This window comes from Neophocaena asiaeorientalis, unplaced genomic scaffold, assembly GCF_003031525.2.
Source record: "Neophocaena asiaeorientalis asiaeorientalis breed wild unplaced genomic scaffold, Neophocaena_asiaeorientalis_V1.1 scaffold336, whole genome shotgun sequence".
Taxonomy (NCBI): domain Eukaryota; kingdom Metazoa; phylum Chordata; class Mammalia; order Artiodactyla; family Phocoenidae; genus Neophocaena; species Neophocaena asiaeorientalis.
Window position 1 is genome coordinate 1,830,110 of NW_020174788.1, and position 20,898 is coordinate 1,851,007.

General features: G+C 43.2%; 1 protein-coding gene across 2 annotated transcripts in view; it reads right to left on the bottom strand.

Moving 5' to 3' along the window:
• ITK (IL2 inducible T cell kinase) overlaps positions 1–20,898 on the bottom strand; it is a 67,400-nt gene that overhangs the window by 29,932 nt on the left and 16,570 nt on the right. The window contains exons 2-7 of one of the 2 annotated variants that reach the window (XM_024760143.1): positions 17,022–17,126; positions 15,427–15,508; positions 12,695–12,823; positions 8,651–8,691; positions 5,237–5,388; positions 721–786 (exon numbers count right to left, since the gene is read on the bottom strand). In XM_024760143.1, coding sequence (XP_024615911.1) covers positions 721–786; positions 5,237–5,388; positions 8,651–8,691; positions 12,695–12,823; positions 15,427–15,508; positions 17,022–17,126 — 575 coding nt within the window. The remainder of the gene's footprint in view (positions 1–720; positions 787–5,236; positions 5,389–8,650; positions 8,692–12,694; positions 12,824–15,426; positions 15,509–17,021; positions 17,127–20,898) is intronic. The other variant, XM_024760142.1, reaches the window with a different exon arrangement.

A 20,898-nucleotide genomic window follows, 5' to 3' on the forward strand; every position in this document is an offset into this window, starting at 1 on the left:
ACTACAGAGCCCATGTGCCCTGGAGCCTGTGCGCCACAACTAGAGAGAGAAAAAATACCCGCACGCCACAACTAGAGAGAAGCCTGCACACTGCAACGTAAGATCCTGCATGCCGCAACTAAGACCCGATGCAGCCAAAAATAAATAAATAAAATAAAGTGACCCTTGGGCTTCCCAGGTGGTGCAGTGGTTAAGAATCCTCCTGCCAATGTAGAGGACACAGGTTCGATCCCTGGCAGGGGTAGATCCCACATACTGCGGAGTAACTAAGCCCATGCGCAACAACTACTGAGCCTGTGCTCTAGAGCCTGCAAGCCACAACTACTGCGCCTGCCCACCACAACAACAGAAGCCTGCATGCCTTGATCCCATGCTCCACAGCAAGAGAAGCCACCGCAATGCGAAGCCCGCGCACTGCAACGAAGAGTAGCCCCCGCTCACCGCAACTAGAGAAAGCCTGTGGGCAGCAATGAAGACCCAATGCAGCCAAAACAAATAAATTAAATAAATAAATAAATAAAAATACCTTTCTAATAAAAAAGAAAATAAATAAAGTGAAGTGACCCTCAACTGTTTACTTAGGGATCAGAGTATGGGGGGAGAAGAAAGCAGGTCAAGAAGAGAAAATGCCTGGTATTTTAATAATCAACCAATAATTCACTCCTAATGTAAGAGGACTCCTTAGCACCATATTTTTGGAAAACAAATAAAATATCTTACTCGTAGGTTTCCAGGTTATTTGGAGACTTTTCCACCAGATAACTGCTTGGTACGTATCCTTCATGCCTGTTAAAAGGGAAATTAGTGTTTAGATTAATGTAGAACTAATTTCACATCTCCATTTCATAGGTTTAATCAACCAAAAGTCATTTAAAGATGAAGTCTCATGTTATTTAGCATTCGGGATAAGACATTTTAAAATTTTCAAATAAAAGAATTGCTAAAAATAACAACCTGCTATCTGTTAAAGGCTATGTAGATTTTACCACTAAAATATGAATCATAATAAATAAGAAGTGGTTACTTTAATAACTCTGCTTGCTAATCTCTTCATTGTGAAATTTCCTCTGGAAATTTCCTCTGGAAATTTCCTCTAGAAAAAAGATTAATGTTCAGTCTCTATTTTTTATTAGGAAACATTTGTGTGTGTGTGTGTGTGTAATAATCAGTATTTTTTCCGCTTTAGTGCTAGTGTTGTTTTACAGTCGGGAAACCAAAATAAATAAAACATAAAGAATTACTTTCCAACCACAGGTCCCAAAAGATACTGCCAGTCGAACTTGTGAGCTTTTAATTCAAGGCCTCCCTAATATTTTTTGTTAAATGAGCTCCTTCCAACATAAATGGTAAAACATGAGAAAAAAGGATAAAATCATGCTGGATTTGCGGTTGGGGGTTTCTTTTGAGCAGGAATAAATTGTGTATAAACAAAGACATATGGATTAAGAGACTAATAAGAACATCAAAATACCTTACACCTGTGTGTAGCTTTGTACTTTTCAAAACACTATCGCATTTAATACTGCAAGGTGAGAACAGTGTCTCCTTCACTCTCTAGGCCTCTGACTCTGTACCTGTAAAATGAAGGACCTAAACTACATCACCTGTAAAATCCCTCCAGACCCTGCAATCTATAAAAAGATGTCTCATAACTTCTTGCTGTTTACTCTATCACCTGTTTTAATTTTTGTACAAGGCCATTTTGTAATCTAGTGACTTATGGTTTTTCGTTTTGTTTTGTTTTTTAAGATTTTTTTTGATGTGGACCATTTTTAAAGTCTTTATTGAACTTGTTACAATATTGCTTCTGTTTTATGTTTTGGTTTTTCGGTCCCTAGGCGCGTGGGATCTTAGCTCCCTGACCAGGGATCGAAGCCGCACCCCCTGCATTGGAAGGCGAAGTCTTAACCACTGAACCGCCAGGGAAGTCCCTAGTGATTTATGTTTAATGGGGAATGTGTAATCTATTTCACATAATTGTTCTGAGGAGTGAAGAAATCAAGAATGGTGATGTCAAATATGGGATATCTCATATCTTGTACCCATGGCTGACCTGACCTTGCTAGTCAATTACGGCATGCTTTCTTTGGAGAACTGAACACCCAGCCTCAGAATCATTCTTAACCCAGTGCTCAAGGCAGTCAGTGCCAACTGATGGGAGTCAACTTATTCTCAAGTTTGCTATTTCTTTTATGTCTTTCTTTTGGCAATCCTTTTAATTACGTCTGTTTTTGCCACACCATGTGTTTACAATTGTATTAATAGGTCAAATACTGTTTTCACTTTCATGTAGAATGATTGTGTTTTAATATGTCAGCCAAAGCTGGGTTATCTACAAAATGATGATAATTCTCTTCACCTGTGTGTAGGTATAGAATTTACAAAGCCCTTTCACTTTCTTCATCTCACTGATTTTCTCAACACTCTGAGATGGAAAGCTGATATTATCATCTGCATTTTACAGTTAAGGAAATGGATTCACAGAAGTTCAGTGACTTTTCCAAAGTCCTGTACAACAAAAGCAGCTGATACTCAAGTCCAAGTCTCCTTTTTCCCCATCTTGTGTACTTCCTGCTTCACCAGGCTATTACAAAGCAAACTGGGGAAATTCCCACATGCCCAATTGGCCTCTGGGGTGTCCTCTTTGATGGCCTATGAAGTGCAGAGTTGAGCCTTTCCACAGGCCAATGAACAAAGGGTAAACTGTCATTTGGGGAAGTGAGACCTAGGAGAAGAAATTTCCTGGCACATTAGTTGTGCTAAAGGAATGTCAGTTGGGGCTTCCCTGGTGGCGCAGTGGTTGAGAGTCTGCCTACCGATGCAGGGGACGCGGGTTCGTGCCCCGGTCCGGGAAGATCCCACATGCTGCGAAGCGGCTGGGCCCGTGAGCCAAGGCCGCTGGGCCTGCACGTCCAGAGCCTGTGCTCCACAATGAGAGAGGCCACAGCAGTGAGAGGCCTGCATACCGCAAAAAAAAAAAAAAAAAAAAAATAGAAATGTCAGTTGATTGAAGGGATGAATTTGTGAGTAAGTTTCTCTGGTGTTTGTAGAGCCAGGCAGTCTTGGACCTGTTTCTGCTATGGACCTCCCCATAACAGGCAAAGAGAAGGTAAGGTGACTGGTCTTGTTTGTTTCCCCCAGTCAACTAGAGAGAGAGGTTCCAGATGAGGGGCTTTGGCGTCTGTTCTCAGCTAGCAAGAGACACTGCCTCCAAGATCACAGTTCTTGATCTAATCTTGTTTTATACCTCTCCCTCACTTCCCCTGCAGTGGAGTTGATAAGGCTACTTAAAGAGATGGTGCCTTGAAAATGTAAGTTTTGATATATATGAAAAGTAAAGCCTTAACCCTAAAGATATTTGTGTACCTCTTTGTTTTTACTCAACGATTGGTCCTTTTTTTTGGGTTAAGTTTAATGATACCCAGTGTTGGCACTCGAATACCCTGTTGGTGGGAATTTGGCAAAATTTTTGAGGGATTTATCTTTCAAAATTAAGACTTCACATAGTCTGACTCACCAGTTCCATAGTTAGAAATGTGAGATATATATTTTTTTCCCAAAGAAAAAAATTTTTTCAGAAAAATTTTTTTCAAAAATATATAAATTTCAAAAGATTACCAAGATACATGAACACGAGCAATACAAGATCTTCACTGAGCAAACTGGAAACTAAATGTCCCACTATAAAATATTGTCTAAATATTTATAATGCAAGGATACATTCTAAAACTATGCAGTTATTTAAAGAATAAGGTAGATTTGTATGTGCTGATATGAAAGTATCTCTAAGATATATCATTAAAGGTTAAAAGCAAGGTGAAGACCAGAATGGACCACCTTAGTGCAAATGAAAAGAGGATGCATTTGTATACGTATAACTTTTTTTGCTTAGGATGAACAAGTAACTTAATAATGAATACTTTTAGGACTGATGTGCGGGCAAATGGAGGGTGGCTTTTTTTTATGTATATTTCTTGCTATTGTTAGTTTTTTTTTTTTTTATAAAGCATTGACATAGGCTATCCAGATGTTGCAATGATGGAGTGTTTTCTTTGTCTTTTTAAAATATTTTGAAACTAATAATAACCTCACACTTTGAAAATATTTAAACCCTTAATATTAATATAGAAAAATGTTAATTGCAGTATCGTTAATATTTGCAAAATATTAGAAACAACCTAAGCATCCAAGAAGGGAATTTGCTAAATTATGGCACATTTTTTTTTTTTTTTTGCGGTACGCGGGCCTCTCACTGTTGTGGCCTCTCCCGTTGCGGAGCACAGGCTCGGGACGCACAGGCCCAGCAGCCATGGCTCACGGGCCCAGCTGCTCCGTGGCATGTGGGATCTTCCCGGACCGGGGCACGAACCCCTGTCCCCTGCATTGGCAGGCGGACTCTCAACCACTGCGCCACCAGGGAAGCCCTATGGCACATTTTTATGTTGGATTTAGGCAATGACTGAAATCATCTTCTGGAGATGATTCTGGAGACTATTCCAGGGCATAGGTAAATACCTCTGATATTTAAAGGAAAAAAATAAAGCCTTATAAAGCAGTGTGAATCTGATAACTTTAAACTAAGCACTAGTATCTAAGTCATATACATCCCAGAGCATTCTGAAAGTCAATAACAGTAATTTTCCTATATTTCAGATCAGAGGAGGGGTCATAAGATTTTTTTCATTTGAAAGTCCTATAGTGGGCAAACCGTATTTGCACAACTTTATTTTCTCCACGAATCATTCGGATGGCTCGTTCAAAGGCTGTTGGTTTAACTAAATCTTTAGTATTTTTTACCTGATGCTTCTTAGTGTAACCACTGATCTGCACCATCTGTACGCACCTTTTCTTTCCACCAAAAATAAGACCCTCACAGTGGGATGTACCTTCAACCTTACTTAAACACTCAAGAACAATGGTGCTTTGTGGAACAAGTTGCCCTTCTCCCAAACTGTGGATGTCAGTGGAAGAACCCAGGAGATTTTTCGATGAGTTTGGAGCCTGGGAGTGCTTGATGGGGTGCAGGGAGCCAGTATAGCAAGTGACTGCCTCCCAGCCACTTCTGAGAAGGGGGAAGACCCTCTTCAACTACTTCTTCCTTCCTCCTTCTGCCTCTACTCTCCTCTCCTAACTCAGTGCCGTGGTCCTGCTGAGAGAGGTAGGACAGTCGTTCCAGTATTTCCTTTGTTCCCACCTCACCTCAAAAACTGGGACAGCAACCACGAAGGTACCTTACCCATTCCTGTCCTGAACTCTCCACCAGTGAATCTCGGAATTGTCCAGCAGGTAGTACTCCTCATTGCGTTGTAGCGTGAGTTCCTGTGGATCATTCGTTTGGTAGTCATACAAGGCAATGACCAAGGTTTCTTCAGGTTCTCGAAGTAACTGCTGGAGGAGGGACACAATAAAATCAAGCAAAGATGCAGAAAGGAGGTAAACTGTGGAATGAGGTCAGCAAGTTCCCGAGCTGTAACTTGCTCCTGGACCTATGCCAGGCCAGACACCGGTTCCTACAGACCATTGGGGGTATTTGCCGAGGCCATTTGCCTGCCTAGTTGGCTTTCTGTATGAGTTAGGCTTATGGTGCTGAATAGGACACAAAGACATTCAATACCTGGAGTTCGTTGCCTCTCCCATTCTATGTGGTAAATTCTGACTCCAGTGAATTCCCAGTGGCTGTGCTTTTCACAAAAGTCTGCTTGTTTCTTTCCTTGAACCATGTCACAATTCACAGCCTCTCTGCTAGAAGCATCCCATTGTTCGCAAAGGGGATGAAGTCAACACTAAATCATTCAGTCCATGCTTTTCTGATTTTATTTGTGGGCTTGTCCAGATCCATAGAATCATAGACTATTGGAGCTGGAGTGCCTCTGAGAGATCACTTGATCCATTCTTTTGTTTCGAATAGGGAAACTGAGGCCCAGATGGAGAAATGGATGTGGCCAAGTTTAGCAATTGAATCAGCCTTATGCTTTCTCTACTGTATCATGTGGGACCCCTTGTTCCTCTTGTGGGCTGTCTTGCCTATGTCTCTACTTTTCAGTACATTTCTTAGGAAGAGATATTGAGATGTGAAGAGGAGACTGTAAACAATCACAAGGGTTCAGGGTGGGCACACCTGCTACAGGTTGGCAGACTTTGTGAGACAGCAAACATGGGAAGAGATTGAGATTACTGGCTAGAATGAGATTCGGTGATGGGAAATCATAAGTTCTCTGAGTACACGAAGCAATCGGTGGCATAAACATACTGGAGATTTAAAAAAAATTGTCATACTGATACAGTGTGTCATCCCAGCTGAGCCCAGATTGGAATTTGAAGTCAAGATTATCTGTGGAGCTTGTGAGGTGATATATCGGGAACTACAGATAAGAGTTGTTGGGCCTGAGGCTTTCACCCTAAAAGCCAGTGGAGGAAGGAGTTGTGCAAGGGCACCCGAAGATAAAGAAAGGATATGGTACGGTATTCATCTCATTATAGGCCCAAGTGATTAATTATTATCAAGAGAAAGGTCAGAGCAGGGTTCTCAAACCATGTGGAACCTTTCCATAGGGGGCATTTTGGACATGTATGGCAGTGTTTCAAAGGCCACAAAGGTTGAGGTGTGCTACTAGCATTGAATGGGAGAGGGTCAAGGATGCAAAACCCTCTGCCGCATCCCACAGCCTGTACAACTTTTCAATGTCCTGTTAGACGTTCACGTGGTGAGCAGCCTGCTTACAACAATAATGTACAATAACATTCTGAGCCTAGATTCTACCTCAACCCTATGAAGTACTTGGTTTCCTAGGAGTGCAGCCACCCTTTACATTGAGGGGAGATTACAGTTTGTTTAGTTCAGAACTTGACCAAGAGTTGTTTGCCATTTTGGAAAATCTTATCACAGATGGTAATACTAGTTTTGAGTCACTGATACTACATTCCTCTATCAGTTGCATTTGAGCTGCCAAATCCAGCAGGATTCAAATACAGGTGCATTTGATTTTATTATGTTGTCCAGTATAGTCATGCCCCAATATTTGTATATAAAAACATATATGGGGACTTCCTTGGTGGCTAAAAAGATCAATAAAAGTATAGTTTCTCTAGATGCCAACTCAAGATGCCATCACTCATTAGAAGACAGAACATGAAGGTGAAGGGAGAAGTGAATTCAAGTAATTCAAGATAAAAGAAATGTTACTGTGGATTTAGACGTATGGTTGAAGCTACAGCTGTGATTCCAAAAGCCCTGTGGTTGGAGTGCTAGAGCAGTATAGAGGCTTCTCCTCCAAGAAATCTGAAAAGCCAAGTGGTGGCGTCCAAGGGGAGATGGATAGGCCCTGTTTTCTGACTTTCACCTTCACTGATAGTGAAAACCAGACAGGAGCAAACCAGTCTAAGGTGCAGAAGTACGGGTTTAGGTGGGACTGTGGGGGGAACCCCCGACAAGCCAGGGCAGGGGGATTCCAAACCATGTTTTCCAGGGTGATGGTGAAATATTCTTTAGAAGATGAATGAAATAAAAAGGGAGAGAGCTCATTTTCTGCTACAATTTCAGTCCACTTCTTTCCTGTTGTGAGGAAGGGGGCTGACGACAAATCTGAAAGCCAGTTCACTTTTGAGCGACAGAGAACTTCCCTTATGGGGAAGCTGCCAGTCTTTGAAATGTCACCATATTGGCTGGAGGGAAAAAGCGGAGCTCATTCTTCAGGAAGAAGCATGAAGAAGCTGAATCAGTAGGTTCTAGAATAAAGGGCAATTACTCAGATGTGGATATCAGTGTTGACGTTACCATAAAGTGAGGACTTAGGTTGATCTTTCTCCTTTATTTATTTATTTATTTTTGTCTTCTTGACTAAATAGCTTCCCGAGAGTTGACTTGATATCACCTAAGTCTTGTAAGTCAGTACATTAGACAGATGTGTCTCAAACTCCAGTGTGCCTCAGGATCACCTGGAAGTTTATTAAAATGCAGATTACTGGGCTCCTCCCCTAGAATTTTGCATGTAGTAAGTCTGGGGTGGGGCCTGAGAATTTGCATTTCTAACAAGCTCCCAGGTGATGCTGATGCTGCTGGTCCCTGGACCACACTTTGAGAACCACCACTCGAGTTCAAGACCACCACACCAGAAACTGCATCCTACTAGCCTGACTACTAAGTTACTGAATGGCTTTGGGAGAACCTCTCATGGGACTTGCTTTCCCAAGCTTTCACACGAGAGTAAAACTATAACCCTCTGAAGTGGCTAGAGAAGATAGTGAGTTTCGAAATAGCTGGTAAAAGTGTGGATATGCTTTGAAGAATAAAAGGTATTCTCAAATGTATGCTTCCAAAATGATTGTATGTCAAAGGGTGGGGTAAATACACATTTTATATAGCTGTGAGCTGTTATTATGCCCCAACCTAGTCAGGTGCCTGGCTGCACAGTTTGTTAGCAATAAGTGTTTGCCGAGTGAAGGCAGTGGGGTGAAGATCTGGTGGCTTTTACCTGGACACACCCACGAGACAATTCAGGCCCAAGAAACCCATGGTGTTGAGTTCAGCTGCATCACCACAAATCTGCTGCATCTGCCCGGCATTTGAGAAACCTGGGCAGATGGGAAACACCAGAGCTGTAGCCCGCGGCGCCGCCAGCCCACCGCACCCGGACCTCGTGCTCTCACTCACCCTGTTGTCTTCAGGAGTAGGAGGAAGAGGCTTCTTTGAAGCTGAAACGAGAAAAACAGAAAAAGAAAATGAGCATGAAACCGAATGTGCCCCACTAAAGGTGAGCGGCAGGGGGCTTTTCAGAGAAAAGGGGCCCCAAAGAGAACAGCAGGAGGGGAGGATGAGACACAAGGCCTGGGTTTTTTTTCTTTCAGCCTGCTCGTTCCCAATCTTGTTTTCCAGGAGACACCAGAGACTTCCAGAAGCCAATATCTGGGCCCCTCTTCCTGTATCCCCAGGAAAAGCCTCGCCCAAAGGGGCTGACGTTGGTTCTCAGTGTGTGTCCTTCCCAGTGGGCACGGAGCCTTCCACAAAGGCACCTCCACCTGTTAAACCAAGACTTGGAATTGGTGACTCAGGGGGACAGTGACTCACTGGTTTCCTGGTGCCCCTGTGGGCTTGAGGAGGGGGTGGGTGAGGTGAGAGGTCGTCGCGCTGCTTGTTGAGAGGGCTGGAATCCACTTTCAGTTACTTATCTTAAGGACTCCCAGTATTTGTTCTTGCTGACTCCCCCAGACAACACCCCAACACCCTGCTCTGTTTATCTCTTTGTGTCTCCATGGCTCCTCCTCTCTGTGTCTCTTTCTTCTTTCTCTTCTCTTCTTTCTCTCCCTTTCCCTCTCTCTTCCCTTTCATCTCTGCATGCGTGTCTCTCAGCATTTGTCCTTTGAGGCACTAGAAAAGGTCAAGCCTGGAATCAACGGACCTAAGTTGTGTGTCTGTGTGTCTGGGAGGATGTGTGATATGGGAGGCAGTGCCCAGGCTTCTGCTCAGTTCAAGGACTTGTTTAACAATTAGAGGTAAATAGGGAGTGGGCTGCATCTACAGGTGGCGAGAGCCTCATCTCTGCAGGGTGTTGACTTGGAGGTGGGTAGCCTGTGTCAGGGATGTAGTAAGAAGAGATTCACATATTGACGCTGGAGCCCAGCCCTTGTGCTAACTCCTTAAGCAAGGGCAGGATTGGGTATTGGGTGTGCAGTTAACAGAGAAGAAGGAGACATACATAATAGAAAACATGGTTCCTATTCGGCATTCAGCTTGGAGCCAGGAGCCAGGTGTCCTAACCCCAGCTCCACCACACACAAGCTGTGTGGACTTGAGCTCCTTCCAGCCCTGAGCATTCTGTGCCTGGTCTCTCTTTCTTCTTCCTCTGGCCTTGCTCTTGCCTTTCTTCCTCCCTCTCTGGGTGAAGTTCGTATGTGGTGAGATCGGGGCCAGTTCTCGTTGCAGACGTTAAGTGCTGCTGTGCGTTGGGTATAGCAGAGTCTGTTTAAAACCCAACCACCTCTGCTACTTCCCAGACAGACACACACATACTATCTCGGCTTCAGATTCTTCTGTCCACAAATGAGAAAGGCTCGGAGACACAATTACCATTTATTGCAGGCTCACTAAGTGCCTGCAGCTGTGCTAAGAGCTTTCCCCACCTACACTGAGTCTCCCAGCACCCCCACAAAGTAGCTACTTATTCTCATAATCCCCATTTTACAGATGAGGAGACAGGCACAGAGACTCAGAAAGGTTAAGTAACATATATGAAGTCACAGAGCAAGGACGTGATGGGGGGCTGGGACTCACACCAGGTGTTTCTCATCCTGAAGCCCTGTGCTCTTAGACCCTGCTTGGTACATGTGCCCAACACTGGGAATTCTACAAGCCTTCACTCAGAGTAGATGACCATGTGCTACGTGCCCAGTGCAGTGTGCTTCTTCGAAAGTCTGCTCTCAATTCTGTCAAAACTATGGTGCATGACGTTATTTAAACCAAGTCAGAGGAAGGGAAAGTGAGGACAGGCTCAGAGGAGGAGATGGTGGTAGACTGCAACTCAAAAGCAGGAGCAGCAGCAGGGTGCAGTTGTTAGACCCTGGCTTCATGTGGGGAGGAGCTTAGCATGATCAGTCCTACCCTGGTGAGTCATTCAGATGTTCCTCCCACCTCTATCATGTGTGTACCATTCAGCGGAGGGAAATACTGTCTGCCTTGGATAGGAACAGCTGCTACATACATGGTGGAAATTGCAAAACAGAAACATAGATGCAAAGAATTTCAGAATTGGAAATGGGCTTAGAGAATATTTCGTCTTAGGACCCCTAAAACTTCCCCTTCCATTTTAGAGATGAGGATATTAGGGTCCTTTATGGCAAAGTGACCCATCCAAGGACCTACAGCAAGGTGCTGGCAGGAATTTGGAGACTACTCTGGCCTTGGAAAGAGCTTTCAGTCACTGAGGCAAGCCCACACCATCCTGTTCTTGTGGTTGATTCCACTCGTATAAAACCTTCCATTTCTTTTTCGTGAGATACTAACCTTCATGAGGATGGTTCACAGGGCTAATGCAGGGGATCACTGACCTCTAAAACTAGGTAAATATTCTTCTGGGCCAAGGGACTGGTAACCTTGAACTTTCTCTCCCAAGGTAGAGGGTGAGAAGTAGTTGTTTTAAAAGTGGCACTAGGGCTTCCCTGGTGGTGCAGTGGTTGAGGGTCCACCTGCTGATGCAGGGGACGCGGGTTCGTGCCCCGGTCTGGGAAGATCCCACATGCCGCGGAGCGGCTGGGCCCGTGAGCCATGGCCGCTGAGCCTGCGCGTCCGGAGCCTGTGCTCCGCAGTGGGAGAGGCCACAACAGTGAGAGGCCCGCGTACCGCAAAAAAAAAAAAAAAAAAAAAGTGGCTGCAACTCAGGAAGCCGCAGAAAACCCAGCCACGTGTTACATTTAAGCACATCTGCCTTGGGCTGTCAATCTGAGGTATTAGGTTTTAGTGCAAAAAAGAAACAGATGGATGAGAAAAGTTAAGTACGGTAAGAGAGGTTGAGAGGAGAGGGCTATGGAAGCAAACAATCCACATGATCCATCATTCCTAGTAAACAGTGGCTTTGCAGAGCACCTCCTCGCTGTATGACCTTGAGCATGTTGAAGTCCTCAAGCCTCCTCTTTCTTTAACATCGTACCATCTACCCCAGGTGGTTATGAGGAATGAGAGTGTAATGTACGTAAAAGTGCATCAGAGTGGAGTTGCCCTTCACTGGGGGTTCAGGTCCCAAAGTCATCACATAAGATAAAATCGAGGTGCACTCCGATCTCTAGGACCTGGGTCTTTGACCTCAAAGCCCAAAAAACAATATCTTTTGTTTTTGCTGTGCAGTTAGGCTGTGGCCTCCTTTTCTCTGAGACTGTGGAGGTCAAGGGCAAGTAAGTAGAGGTGGGGAGAAGCCACATTGTAAAATGAGCAGTTTTTTTGGTTTTACTTTCTTCCCCCTCCAAGTGTATAGAATTCAACTTGTGTGATTGAACACGTGTGATATGATGCCACCGTAACAGATAACATTATGTATCTCTAGGGCTGTCTCTACAACTTCAGATTTGAGTAGACTGTGGCGATCAAATTTCCTAACTTGAAGGTATAGTGGTGCTGTTCAAACTTTACTGTGCACACAGATCTCCTGGGGATCTTATCTTGTTAAAATACAAATTCTTATCCAGTAGACCTAGGAGGGGGCCTAGTATTTGCATTTCTAACTAGCTTCCAGGTGATGTTGATGCCGCTGGTCTGAGAACCACACTTTGAGTAGCAAGGAGTTAAAAAGATATCGGCCTTGAGATGAAAAAACATCAACAGGGCTTCCCTGGTGGCGCAGTGGTTGGGAGTCCGCCTGCCGATGCAGGGGACACGGGTTCGTGCCCCGGTCCAGGAGGATCCCACATGCCGCGGAGCGGCTGGGCCCGTGAGCCATGGTCGCTGAGCCTGCGCGTCTGGAGCCTGTGCTCCGTGGCGGGAGAGGCCACAACAGTGAGAGGCCCGCGTAACACAAAAAACAAACAAACAAAAAACACATCAACAGACTGGTGGTAGAGGCGGATGATTGCCTTCTGAAAATTTTGAAATTGTGGACTTTTGCATTCAATCCTGGACACCCCTGGTGGTGGGAAGCAAAGAGCCTTTCCTTCCTACTAGTAGAGAGGCCAGTCACTGTATGAAGAAGAAAGGGAATTCATAGTCACTTACCATTCTTGGTGGGATCATACTGGGCACAGCCCACAGCAAGCTTCTCCAGTTGAGCACAGCATCTCCATCTCCCGTCCATCCAGAAATTAGGGTGATACTTGGGCACCAAACTGTTGTTATTTCTGGTTTCTGAAAGGGGTTGGCACCGGCAGAAGAGTTATTTCCAGGTCAGTCTATCAAGGGCCACCAACTTTATAATTTCTTGAGATTGACCCTGCTGTGTGAGTTTGCATGAGTATTGCCTAGAATAGTCAGAAAAACGGCCTATTTTCCGGGCATATACATTTACGGAGGAGTGCGTATTGAATTTAGGCATCAGCAGATCTGGGTTCTTATCCGGCTCTGCCTTGAGTTAGTTGTGTGTCCTTAGGTTGGGCAAAAACCTCATCTGAGCCCCAGTTCCCACTGTGCCATGATGTTGTTAGACTGGGACCATGGGCCCCACAAAAGTGCCTTAGGGAATTTAGGGAAGGCTGAATAGATAGGATTCTCACCACTCCATTTCTCCCACCTTCAACTATAGCAACTTTGCTTTTATCCTGTCTAGATTTGTGGCTTTAAAGTCAGATTTTGGTACAGGAAAAAAGAGGCTTTCCTCCTAAGGAAAAAAAAAAAGTATAAAAAAACAGAGGACTAGACAGATGATCTCTAATGCTTCTTTCAGCTTTAACATCCTGTGAGTAAAACCCCTCCACCGAGGTAGAACGGCCAATGAGCATAGATGGGGCCCTTTTGGTTACTTCGTACTTTAGGGTTCGTTCTCTGCCCGTTGACTGTTAAACTTGAGAGTCCTTCCCAGTTTATCTGGCACGTGCCATTTGGGACTCACAACAACCTTGGAAGAAGATAAGACTTGTATGTTTATTCTCATTTTTCAGATAGAGGCATCGTGGCTCCCGAGATTTCAAATGGCTTGCCTACCCTCAGTCCCCACAGCTACTTAGATTAATATTTGAATCCAGTTCTCCTGCAAATCCAGGGCTTCAGGCTAAATGACAATAAAATAATATTAAATAATAATAATAGTAAGATGGATTGAGTGCTTTCTTTGGGTATGATTCCAAGTGTCTGACATGTCCTAACACTTTTTTTTTTAACATCTTTATTGGAGTATAATTGCTTTACAATGGTGTGTTAGTTTCTGCTTTATAACAAAGTGAATCAACGTCCTAACACTTTTAATTCTCACAATAACCCTATGACTGCCTGTTTCTAGTTAGAATTTATAGCTGAGGAAATGGAGACACTGAAAAGTCAAGGAATTTGCCCAAGGTCACACACTAATAGTTGGCAGAGCTGGAATTTTCTCCTTAGCAACCTGGCTCCACATCTCATGTTCATAAACGCTGTGCTGGTTCTGATTATGCTGTCGGGAAGGCGAGTCCTAAGAAGTACCCTTACAATGATCTGAAAACCTTTAAGGCTAGTTGACATTTGTTGGGTTCTGACTATAGGCCTGGATAGTCCCAAGGGCCTTACTCTTAGCAGCTCTGGAGGCAGGTGCTTTTGAAAAAATTTATTTATTAAAGTATAGTGGGGACTTCCCAGGTGGCACAGTGGTTAAGAATCCTCCTGCCAACGTGGGGGACACGGGTTCGAGCCCTGGTCCGGGGAGCTCCCACATGCGGCGGAGCAACTAAGCCCGTGTGCCACAGCTACTGAAGCCTGTGCACCTAGAGCCCGTGCTCCTCAACAAGAGAAGCTACTGCAATGAGAAGCCCTTGTACAGCAACAAAGAGTAGCCCCCGCTCGCTGCAACTAGAGAAAGCCTGCATGTCGCAACGAAGACCCAACACAGCCAAAAATAAATAAATAAATAAATTTATGTAAAAAAAGTATAGTTGACTTACGATATTAGTTTCAGGTGCACCACACAGTGATTCAGTGTTTTTGTAGGTTACATACCATACAGAGTTAGTATAAAATAGTGACTATATTCCTTCCCTGTGCTGTACATTACATTCCTGTGACTTATTTATTTTATGACTGGTAGTTGGTACCTCTTAATCCCCTTCTTCTCTTTTGCCCCTCCTCCCACCCCTCTCTGCTCTGGAGACTGCTAGTTTGTTCTCCGTTTATGTGAGTCTGTTTCTGTTTTGTTATATTCATTTGTTTTATTTTTTAGATTCCACATATAAGTGAAAACATACAGCATTTGTCTTTCTCTGTCTGACTTATTCTACTTAGCATAATACCAGGAGGCAGGTACTATTCTTTTTATTCCCTCCTCCTCCCCTTGTTAAAAACAGATGGAGAAACTGAAGCACAGAGCAGTTGAGGAAGTTGCCCAAGCACACACGGCTAGTGAGTGGCAGAGCCAGCATTCAAACCCAGGTCATCTAACTCAAGGGCCCATGCTCTTATTCTTCATACTATACGAGGGATCAGCAGACTTTTTCTTAAAGGACTAGGTAGTAAATATTTTAGGTTTTGCTCACCAGCAGGCACAACTGATATATTACGGAGGTATTTACATAACCCTTTTAAATAGAACCATTTAAAAAAATTTAAAAACATCCTTATCTCAGACCTTTACAAAAGCAGGTGGCAGAGAGGATTTGCCTGACCCTGTACTATACTGGTTGTTACCCAAGTTGAAAACGTGGGACCCTCCACCAGCACCAAAAGGGAGAAATGTTTGACCATCAGCCGCCCTTTAGTCTATCACGGAACTCAAGCCTTCTAGAGGATCTAGGCATCTCAGGGATTCAATTGCAGAGGCGGTTAATTACCTTCTTTAAGGGCCAGCACCCAGCGCTGCCGGCTCTCGCGATCTGGAGCAAACACATACAGGAGGTAGTTGTCATGCACAACCTGGAAACACACACAGAGTTCAAGGTGAACAGTGCAGCCAGAGATGTATGACTGACAGCAGGCCCACCTGGCTTACTGGGCCAAGAGTGGAGTCTCAAGTTGTCATCAAAAGGCAAACATTTGGGTAATTTAGGGACTAGTGTCCTTTTTATCCAGGAGTTTGGATGCTGTGCAGATACAGGGTGAAACTCCACAGCTCATCTTCGAATACATGTCACCAGTATGCCATCACTAAATTCAAATCACTGGAGAAAAGAGTTCTCCGCTTACCTAGACAGGACGTTTACTTCTCATATTAATTTTTCAGTGATTAAAAAAAAATCTGGCATATGAAAGAGTAAGATATTAGATGATCAATATATAATCGAGATTTTTTAAAGCTTCTTAATTTGAAATAAGACACCCAAGAATTTCCAAAGATAGTACAGAGTTCCTGTATACTTTTCACCCACTTTTCTCCAATGATAACATCTTACATAACATAGTATGTTTTTAAAACCAGGAAATTGACATTGAGCAAATACTATTAATGTACTACACATCTTTGAATTTCACCAGGCTTTTTTTTTTTTTCCATGCACTCATTTGTAATTGGAATTTTAATGACGGGAAAAATATGTGTTACTCCTTTTACTTTTGGTACTAAAAATTCCAACTTGTGGAGGTCATATTTCTAGTAGGAAAAAAGTCCTTTTTTATGCCACATTAAAAAGTGGAATATTAACTCCTCAGATTGGTAAACATGAACGGTACCCTAGGATGTGCAAGAAGATATCCACTCTTTCAGAACCATAAATGTCAAGAGTGGTAACGAGATTTAGATGATGTCATGACCTAAAGACTAAATATACTCTCCACCAGCTCTGTCCAATAGAACTTTCTGCAGTGATGGAAATGTTCTAAAATCTCTGCTGTCCAATAAATTAGCCACTAGCCACGTGTGGCTATTGAAGGTGTGAAAAGTTTATTCATTGAATGTGGCTTAGTGTGACTCAGGAGCTGATTAATATTGTGTAATTTAAATTAATTTACATTTAAATGTAAACATCTGCATGTGGCTACTGGCTACTGTATTGGACAGCACAACTCCATATAGTTCTCAGATTATAAAATCTGAGTCTTTTTACTCCAGGACCTCCAAGCAATTTATAACCAAGTATTGTAACCTGTTGTCCCAAGTCATGAGTAAACCACCCTTATGGAATATTAGGCTTGGGGCCCTTGATAGCTTTTTTCCTCCCCCCAGGAGTAGAGTACTTAGGACTTTCCTTGAGGTGGGGAAGACACGAGGGAAAGGGAAATGAATGACAACTTTTTCAAGATTTTGTGGTTAATCTTTGTTGAATGAATGAATGCATCATCGGTTGAAAGAAAACAGCAATTTCTTCTGGGCTTGGTCTAAGTTCTAACCCTTTAACAGAGTCATCTCTGTCCCACCTTCTTGTACAATGACTGAACATTTTAACCATTGTCCAAGGAATGGGGAACTAGCCCCTTTTCCTGATGCACTTACCTGAAATGGATATTTATAGTGGCATGGGATGATAATGTCACTTTTCACAATCTCGACACATTTGATTCGGGAAAGTTCAATGGAGCCCTTCAAAGTGCGCTTTTTCTGTGGGGAGAAAAAGCACGTTCCATTTAAGGAAGAAGGAAGACAATATTTTTGTCCAGGCTGCTTCTAGAAATACATTACTAGATAAGATCCACTGTAAACCAACCCTCCAAATATCCAGAAGCTTCTTAGCCCTCAGTGCCTGAGAAGAACACTCTGAGCAGACTTCTGGGAGACCATGTTATTTGAATCATCTTTTTGATGGAGTAACTGACTTCTGTTCATTGAGCCACTGTGCCTTATATCCCAGGTACCTTGTGACAAACAGCAGCATTTGCAGAACTTACAGCTGGGATGGGTAGTGCAATCTGTGGGAAACCACACGTGTGCCAGTTTTTTTCTGCTTTGTACCCGTTCATGGCCTTATTAGCATAGTAAGTGAGCTCAGGCCTGACCTGGTTGGTGACAAATACCTTTAGTGGCACCTTTCTTTTCTATATCTGCCTCCTCTGTGTCCCTTAGTTATCCATGATCTCACAATGGCACCCCTGTAGGACATTCCTGACTCTGCTCTGTAACTATCCCTTCTCCACACCCCCATTAAATTTTACTGGCCCCATGTCTCATTTCCTTGGAAGCTTCTAGATGTATTCCTTGATAACTAATTCACATGGTGGTCTTTGTGATTTATAACCATGTCACATGTTACCCATTTCTAAGGGTCCTCGTCCTTGGATCCCAGGGCATGTTAGGTTGGTAGACGATAAGGGTCCATAGAAGGCTAGTTAGGGAAAAGCTTTTGGAGAGCAGGAGCCTTTCACAGGTGCCTGGAATTAGGCTTCCATTGAGAATAGAGTTTAATTCAGTTATGGAACCAGTTGCAAAACAATTCATCTTAGCTTATCCTTAAGAAAGAGGTAGCACAGATGGTGGTGAATCAGGCACAAGGTTGGAAAGGGCTAGGGACAAAGTTGGGCTCTGCTTCTAACCAGCTCTGTGACCTTGGGTCATTCATCTACCTCCCTGAACTTCAGTTTCCACGTCTGAGAAGTGAGGATAATAATGCCTGCCCTTTAAGTGTTGATTGCAGAATAAGATGGGAGTATGTAAACAAATGACCTGGCTTATGATATGTGCCCTCAATAAAGGGTACCCTCCTAGTGAAAGAGGTTAAAGAAGTCCTAACTATGGCAAGAGAGTTGAGGGCACTCTATGAGGGCACTTGGTGAGTATTTGGGAAGTATGACATCATCAACTTCTCCAGAAATGAGCTCAGGCTTTACTCACCACTTTTTGATACTCAGCCTAATGGCTAGCCTTTGCTTTAGTAGCTGAGGCACAGAATTGAGATGAAAAAAATTCAAGATGTGAGAAGTACTCTTTATTGAATACAGGGAAGTTTTGTGGTATTTCCTTTTTTTAAATTTTCTTTCTGAAAACAAATTTATTCATTTTTGAAAGTACAAAATCTATCCATGTTCATTGTAACAAATAAAACAATATGGAGGTATGTTGAGAAAATATTTCTAGTATTTCAGTATCCTATCTTTCTCCACAACTCTGAGCTAGCCAAGGTTAACCATTTGGAATGTATTTATCTTTCCCACACATATTTATAGGGTATATAATACGAAAATGAGCATCTCTTCCACATAGTGGTCTCCAGTGTGCTTTTGTAATCTCAGGATGTATTAAGAGGTCAGTCTTCCCTTAAAAACCTCTGAAAACATGTGCCCTTTGGACCCAAACTCTCTTCTCATTTAGAGTCTTTCATAGCTAGAAATACGTGTCCTGATCCTGCCCATAATCATAGTCTTTGGAATGGGTAATCTGTTTTCAAAAGCAGAAGAGCACAAGAGAGCTGTCTTCTCAAAAACCATCTGCAGTTACAGGTGATAAACAGGGAGTCTGAGCTTTGAGGTTATCTTGGTTTTCAACCTCTGTTGGGTTATTTCCTTAGTAGCGTACATGGTAAAATGCAACAGAAGGCTCATGGCAGTAACAGGACCACTCTGTTTGCAGACATTTTTGTCACTGAAACTCCTGCATTCCTGAGGGTAAAGACCAGGACATCTGTTACCAAGCCTATCACAGTGGCTGGTCCACCATGGGTGCCCAGTTAGGATGATATAAACGAAGGGTGCCGAGTTGGAAGGCAGCTTAAATAGTCTCAATCAGACTTAAGGCTAATGCGTTTAGCCATTCAGGAATATTTATTGAGGGCCAGCCCTGAGCCAGGTGGTGTTCTGAGTGCAGGAAATAGAGAGATGAACATGGTAGACCTTCTCATGGAGCTCTAGTCTAGTTGGGAAGGCAGACAATATATACAAGTGCTCTAAGGAGAATAGGACAGGTTGATGTGGTCAACTGGTGGTCAGGGCAGCCCTCACTGGAGACAGGGCATTTGAGAAGAGATCAGAAAGTCAGTAAAGGAGCCAGATAAGAGAAGGCCTGGGAGAGTGAGCCCTGAGGTAGAGTAAACAGCAAGAGCAAAAGCCCTGGGGTAGAAACATTCTGGATAAGTATCAGTTGTTAATAGCCTGGGATCATCATAATCAGGGCATCAGGTGGACGTAAACAGTAACTGGAGTTGTGACTAGGGATACAAATTCTATGTGAAGTTCTAAAGCAGTGCTAACCCACAGAAACATAATGTGAGCCATATATGGAATTTAAAATTTTCTAGTAGCCACACTAAAAATAGCAAAAAGAAACAAGTACAATTAATTTTAGGAGCACAGTATTTTGTTTAACCCAGTATTTCTAAATATTATCATTTCCACATGTTATCAACATAAAAAATTGAGAGCTATTATGTTTAAGGGCTAAGACTTTGTGTACTTTACAAGACGTCTCAATCTGGATTCTCCACATTGCAAGTGATCAGTAGCCACACATGACTGGTGGCTACCTTATTAGGCAGTGTGGCTTCAAGATTTCCAGGGAAGATTTCTCTAAACTCAGATGATCTTCTTTGACTTCTTAATATTCGTTGAGTTCCAACATGGATTTTAAGAGACTGTCAGGTGAGCCTTTGGGGGAAATGGATTTCACATTCTATCATCAAAGTTCACTCTCAGCCCCAGAGGAGTGATCAGGTTCCCCCCTCACAATGCGTCCTGCTTGGTCAGTCTCTCTGACATCCTAAGGCCAGTCCTCCTCAGATTTCCAAAGATCTGCTACGTGGTAAATAGCAGGGTCAGCTGTGCCTTCCCCGAGCTGGGCAGGGGGTTACAGTCGGTCAGTGAGCTAAACACAGCTTTTTCTCCGGGAGATGCTGACTGCCTGTAATCATCCCAAACAACTGCGCTATTTCTAAAAAATGCCAGCGTAAAACCTTCCAAGGAAGCCACATGAAAGCCACCAGAGAAAGAGAGACACCATGTAAAGCAGGTCCTCATTCTTCCTCGTTATTCCATCTGCACCCCTTGAGGTGAAGATCACAGAACTTCACTTGGCCTTGTCTCTTTTCTTGGTCACATTCAAAGCTGTCCTCATATGGCAAAGCTTCACCCTGGACATTTGATATATGTCAAACACAATCTAAAAAGATGCTGATGCCCACATATTTGTACAAGGTAAGCTTGTGCAAGTGGCTTTTATATCATCACCTTTCTTTTTATGTTAATGTATCCTATGAAATAGAATTTTGGATTGTGACTTTTAAAGAAGGCAGGAAAAAACAAAAAGACCATAACATTTGGGAGCATTTCCTATACTTCAGGCACTCAACAGGCCATCTCATTTAATCACAGTCCTACAGAGTATTATTCCCCCATTTTGCAGGTGAGGACATTGAGGTTCAGAGGGACCAAGTCTCTTTATAAGTGAG